The sequence below is a fragment of the Rhea pennata genome, chromosome 2, assembly GCF_028389875.1.
Source record: "Rhea pennata isolate bPtePen1 chromosome 2, bPtePen1.pri, whole genome shotgun sequence".
In the NCBI taxonomy this organism is placed as follows: domain Eukaryota; kingdom Metazoa; phylum Chordata; class Aves; order Rheiformes; family Rheidae; genus Rhea; species Rhea pennata.
In genome coordinates this window covers 48,665,242-48,671,612 of record NC_084664.1, presented here as the reverse complement: position 1 = coordinate 48,671,612, position 6,371 = coordinate 48,665,242, and the positions used below count along the sequence as shown (strand labels likewise).

The 6,371-nt window shown below is 50.8% G+C and overlaps 1 protein-coding gene across 1 annotated transcript; it reads left to right on the top strand.

Annotated features, from left to right (window-relative positions):
• Nucleotides 1-508: 508 nt before the first annotated feature.
• Nucleotides 509-2,513, top strand: CCR9 (C-C motif chemokine receptor 9). Its single transcript, XM_062568481.1, has 2 exons — nucleotides 509-526; nucleotides 1,350-2,513. The coding sequence occupies exons 1-2, from the start codon at nucleotides 509-511 to the stop codon at nucleotides 2,511-2,513; spliced, it is 1,182 nt and encodes a 393-aa protein (XP_062424465.1).
• Nucleotides 2,514-6,371: the final 3,858 nt, after the last annotated feature.

Sequence of the window (6,371 nt, the reverse complement as noted above, 5' to 3'; positions counted from 1 at the left end):
ATTTTGTTTATTCTCATGAGTCTTTTGAAAGTTTTGGTGCTTTCAGATGACTCTCTTTTTTAATGTGTGCACTGGGGACTCTACATCTTATTAAAAATGAAATCATGGTGACTCTAGCACGTCAAATGACTTAATCAGCACAGCACAAAGAAGCTGCTGAAGATCATGTCATTAAATGTAAACTTGAATGTATCAAGGATATTTTCTGGCAGTCTGTTAGCAAAATGGAAACACCTAAGAATTTCAGACCAGCGACGTGAATTAGTTTGGTTCATTCTTCAGCCTGCCAGACTCATTTCAAAGGGACAAGACCAGGCATGGGAGCTGACACAACGGTTTGGTCCAGAAAGCTTGCTGCGATTCCTTCGGAGGTTTCTTTTAGAAAGGGAAAAAAAAAAAAAAAACACACAGTTCTATTTCAAGGCTATTTCAAATCACTTGTTTTCCCTCCATCTTCCCTCTCTAGGTTACTGTGCCTTCTTCAAGACTGAGTAAAGATTGGCTAAAGATGGCATTTACAAGCATAGTGAGTATACACTTGTACACGCTTGTATTGTTGTATAATCTTACTTTGTCTTTCCCATCTTTTTGCCCTCATCAATTTTCTAGCTCTCCTGAGCCTACAGTGCAGCTCTGCCATAGCAGCAAAACAAAGCCTTTTTCGTCGCCTCTTTCCAGGATTTGGGGATTATGGGTGGGATTATGTATTTTGTTACATGTATCAAGCTGCACTATTGCAAATAGTCTGACACAGGTAAGACTATCACCACCTGCCGTTTTAGTGCTTGAAGTGGGCTAGAGGTTGGGAACAGCTCTTTTGTAAAGAGTTTGTTAGTCAGCAAACTCAGAGCAGTAGACGAATACTGAGCGTAAGTAGTAGCGGTCACAGTAAGTGCACTAGAGCATCTGGCTCCACCCCAGAGGCCAAACTCGAACATTTTTAGTTGGAGGTGAAAGCAGCATGTGGCCGTTTCTAAAGGCTGAGTTTTGCAGCAGCTCAGTAGAAAGTTTGCTCCCCACCAAATGTCTCCTACAGCAGCTCATGGCGCTGATGGGAAGGCTCCTGCTGTTTTTTTGTTGTTGTTGTTTGTTTGTTTGTTTTTGCTGTTGTTACTGGAGAAAGAGCAAGCTGTCTTTTGGCCTCTTTGGAGCAAGGATTAAGTGTTTAGATGTTGGGTGCAGGCACATTTCAAGCAGTCTGAAATGCACTATACTTCACCGGGAGCCTTTTTACTTCTTATCTAAATAGGATATACTGAGAATCTTAAATTACATCTGATGGAGAGGGTCAAATTTATGCTGTATTGAACCACCTCTTCAACACAAATTTATCTGATGCTCCATTGCAGGTCACCCACCATGACAGGACCAGCCTGGGTTATTATAAGAATGACAGCACTGTGATGTCTCTGTCTGGAAACGTTTTAAATGACACAGATTTCATGTGTGACAAGAGGCAGGTCATGAAGTTTGCTAGAACTTTCCTGCCAGTATTTTTCTGGCTTGTCTTCTCTGTGGGCACGGTGGGAAATGCTTTAGTCGTGCTTGTCTATTGCAAATACCGCTTCAGGAAGAGCATGACGGATCGGTACTTGCTGCACTTGGCCATTGCTGATCTGCTCTTGCTTTTCACCCTCCCTTTCTGGGCCAAAGCTGCCTCTGATGGCTGGATCTTTAAGAGTTTCATGTGCAAAACTGTCAACAGCATGTATAAAATCAACTTCTATGGCTGCACCTTGTTTCTAACGTGTATCAGTTTTGACAGGTACATCACTGTTGTCCAGGCAACAAAAGCTAAAAATTCTAAGCAAAAAAGGTTTCTGCGCAGCAAACTCATTTGCTTGGCTGTCTGGCTGATATCTGTGAGCCTGTGCATCCCAGAAATTGTGTACAGTGAAAGTAGGCAAGTTGGCAATGTAACAGCTTGTAAAATGACATACCCACCAACCATCAACAGGACCTTCAGAGTTACTGTCCTGGCTTTGAAAATCATGATAGGATTCTTCCTTCCGCTCCTTGTCATGGTTATTTGTTACACTCTTATCATCAACACCCTCCTTCAAGCCAAAAGATCCCAAAAGCAGAAATCATTGAAGATCATCACCACCATTATCACCACTTTCCTCCTCTCTCAATTCCCGTACAATAGTGTTTTGCTAGTCAAAACCATCAACACGTACACCAGTGTCGTGCACAACTGTCAGGCTGCCAACTGGATGGACATTGGGCTGCAGGTCACCCAGAGCATTGCCTTCCTGCACAGCTGCCTCAACCCGTTCCTCTACGTCTTTGCTGGGGAGCGCTTCAGGAAAGCGCTCTGTAGGATTATGCACAGCTTCGTCCACTGCTCGAGCGGAGGCCAAGACCAATGCTCCTCCGTGTACGACAGCCAGGAGCGGAGCTCAAACTGGTCTTTTGCGATGCTGGGGAGACGACGAGTGAGAAGCTCCCTGACCCTGAGCACCCATTTGAACTTCTCTATTGTGCCCCCCTCCTGCCAAGCCCTCATGTAAGTTGGTACCTCCTGCTCCCAAAACCGGCTCTCCGACACCGTTCATATACCCCAAAGACTCTCTCAGAGGAAGAACTCGCCACCGTGTGTCAGGGCTTGCTTTTGCAAGGGGTGGTGCATGCAGGCCTTCTGCTGGCCCCAGCGGGAGCGGAGGGTATTCGGGGCTCCTTGCACACCCCATCGGTGCCTTGCAGGACCAAGCCCTGGATTCTTAGCTGAAAGGAAGTGAAACCTTGAACGCGAAGCAACAAAATGGAGCGATACTAATTGTAAGCAGAACCGATAGAGGATAAAAGCTGTCTTTGTGACAGCTGTAAATACCCAACCCATCTGTGGCTTGCACCACAACTTGAAATAACAAGCGTCTTGGGGAAACAATGGCTCAGCTACCACGGCAACAGCCACAAGTCAGGCAGGATGAGCCAGTGGTCCCATCCATAACAAGTATCAGGAAAGATATTTTTGTCTTCATTTGTCGTTTCAATCAGGGTCTTGTCCAGAGGTGGTTGGAGTCGAAAGCCCTATCGGTTCTTTTCTACATCATTTATGAAAAATGCTGAAGTCCTTTCACTAGGTGTCCTCTAGAAAAGTCTACATTTGAGTCAAGCTGAAGTCGTGATCAGCCTTGTGATCCCCTCAGACCAGTGCTCAGCTGCATCTTCTAAAATTCAAAATAGCCTCTCAGTGCACCAAACCAACTCCAGATTTCCTCAAATGTAAGCAAAAGCAGCCTTTAGCTCTTATGATATTTTATTTAGTCTCTGATAGGTGAATGGTATTCCCTGTGTGCTGTCTTGTTCTGCTGAACGGATAGTTGTTGCAAAGGAAAGCTGATCTTTCGTGTTCATAAAGTGATCATTATAGAACTAGATTGATTTTTTCCCCAGTTTTAGCTGTTTGATGTAACATGAAACCATCCCCCAGCATGTAATTTGGTATTGGAATTTTGTGTGGTCTCTGCCTTAGCAAATCACACCACGCAATAAAAAATCCAGTGGGATCGGATGCTTTGATTTCTCTGTCCCAGGGAGATTTGCTGCAGTACGGTGAACAGCCATAGTAAACCAAAATACCCACTCCAAACCAATGACTGGATGAGCCATCGGAGGGGAGGGCGCATTTTGGAAGGGGAGCCGCTTCCCGAGGGTGCGGGAGGAGGGGGCCGCCCTGGGCACGCGCTTCCCACCTCCCACCATGGGAGACAGGGCTGGGATCCTACCAAGGTCCGGGTTGCATCCGGGGGAAGCTAACGTGCCGGCTGGGCCGGCCTGGCAGTCCTGCCGCCTGGACGCCGAACGCTGCCCCCTGCCCCGTGCAAACCCCATTGCTCCTTTTCAGTCATCCAGTTTTCAATTTGTTTTTTAACAGCTTCAAGCATGGATAGCAGATTTGTCTCAAAAAAAAAAAAAAAAAAAAAAAAAAAAAAAGCCCTTCTGAACTTTACTTACCTGGAGGGGAAGGGACAGAAATGAGGAACCGGGAAATCGTCCCGCTTCTGCGGTCGTTTTTCGTAACAGTTATTGGCGCTGAAGCCTTAATTCCTCTCCACACCGCACGCAGCCTTGGCTGCTACTCCCCGCCCCACGAATTAGTGTGCAAACCTGAGCTGCGGCCCGGCCTCGCGGCCCAGCTCCCGGCGGCGAGCGCCTCTTCGCCGCGCCGCTTTCCTGCGGCCCCGGGGTCCCCCGCGCGGAGCCACCGCCGGCGCTCGGGCAGGAAGCGGGTGTTTAACGGCGGCCGCTCCAAAAATGACCATCAGTAGGTATGAAAAAAAAAAAAGAAAAAATAAAAAGAAAAATCTGTGCTGGAAGAGCAAGCCAGGCCGAGCGGGAGGCCCGGGGAGGAGGGCTGCTCCTCGTGCCGCGCTCGGCGAGAGCCTGCACCGCGCGTCCCCCTTGCCCCCGGCGTATGCCTGACCTTCCTTACTGCATTTCCCCTTCCCGCTCTTCGGATTTCGGCACCTTTCGCATGAGGGTAAAGAGGCTCCCTCGCGGCGCGATACGCAGTGGGAAATCTTCACGCTCGGTCGCTCAGCGAAACCGCCGAGGCTTGCGAAAGGGCGCCGAGCTTCGGCTGCCCGGGGGCTGCGGACGCCCTGCCCCGAGTCCCGCTCCCCGTGATACGCCGCCGTGCCCGGGGGGCTCACTCCCGGCGCCCCTGCAGCGGCGGGTCCCCGCCGGGCGCCCCGAGGCAGAGGACGGCCTTTCGCCGGCCCTGGCGCCTCCCGCGGGGCGGGAGTTTTGAGCTGCCCGTGTCAGGCGGTGTCTGGATGAATCCCTAGAGCCTTCTCCTGCCCTAGCTGGTTTTTCACCTTTCCCTGCAATTCACGGGCAGCAGGCAATACCCAAAGGCTTTGGGAAAGCCCTCCACATCTAGCCCTTTCTGCACGGCTGGGGAAGGGCAGCGTCTCCTCCTCCGGGAGCCAGGCACACAGCAAACTCGCCCCTGCTTTCGGGCAAGCATCAGCATCTGGTGCTCCGGCTGGCGCGGCGCAACGCGGTCCGGGCGCAGGACGCGTGAGACACAGATACCGCCCCCGATTTCCTTTGGCCTCAAATCTAACAGGTCACGTAAGGTTGCTGTATTTCCCACCGCGGGTGCAGACTGCTGAACCCCAGATCAGTGCACTGGTCTCCCTCGATCTCCTCTCTGTGCTCCCGCTAACCGGAGCAAGGCACCTGGTAGAATCCTTGGAGCCAAATGCAAGCGAGCGCTGGTTTAATAAAGCAACACTAAATTTCTCCACCCTACTCACAGTTCTGCGACCACACGAGGAAACCTCCACCCTGCTACAGGCTATTTAGCAGCAGGAATGAACGCGGCAATAATGCTCCCGGCGTGGGCAGCAGTCCTGCGGCAGCACGGGGCTGCCCTCGGCCAGCTGCGCAGGCAGCTGTGACTCGCGGGCACGCAGCACCCTCGCACGCTGCCTGCGGTATGGGCGGCGGAAGTTGAGACAGCTGATTGAGAAACTTTCGCTTTCTGCAAACTCATTTAACTGATGATCTGAAACATGGGGCACGCTGTATAAAAACGCCACTTCCAAATGGCAGGAAAGCTACGGAAAGGAACGGGAGAACTGCTAGGGATGCTGCAAGCATCTCCCAAGTCATGGTAAACATGGTAGCCCAGGTGTATCGGGTCTGGAAGCAGATCCCTCCCGCTGAGCTTGGCGTGCGTAAACCCACCATTTCCAAACAGATCTGGATCAGTTATGCATGATTTAACTGATCAAATACCTTAGCGCCTGTGTCCGGAGAGCTGCCCATCTCTTCCAAGCCTCCCGGGCCCTATCAATTCAGAAACCTTAGATCTGGACTATGAAAAGTCCCTGCGACAGTTCAGTGGCTAATGGAGAGGATGCTGCTGTTTCACGGCAGCTCTGCAGGCACTTACCTTGCTAGTGCACGCCGCAAGTAAGACAGGCTTAGAAAAGCTGGGGAAAAGCACCACGCGCCTCAGAAGCACAGTCCAGACAGCAGAATGCCCTCCTGGGTGTGCCAAAGCCGGGATTTGGGGCACATGCCAAGAAACAGGTGGGTTAAAACCCCATATTAGACAGACTGAGGGCTAGGAGAGACTTGCCCCTAACACCGAGAAGCACGGGTGGTCTCGATCACTATGGCTAAATGTCAGTTATTGGAGACGTAGATATGGACTTCCCACAAGTGCAGCAGAGCTGTTGAACAGCAACAGTACAGTCACCTATGCTGGTACATTCGGTAACGTAAAACTTTAATCTTTGCCGTTCCCTTGCACTGCAGGCTAGACTTCAGTGAAGACTTTTTTAAGACAGCTGCCTCCGAGCAAGGAGTCCGGGCTGCTGCTCCCGCCGGTGCGCGGGGAAGGGAAGCGGCCC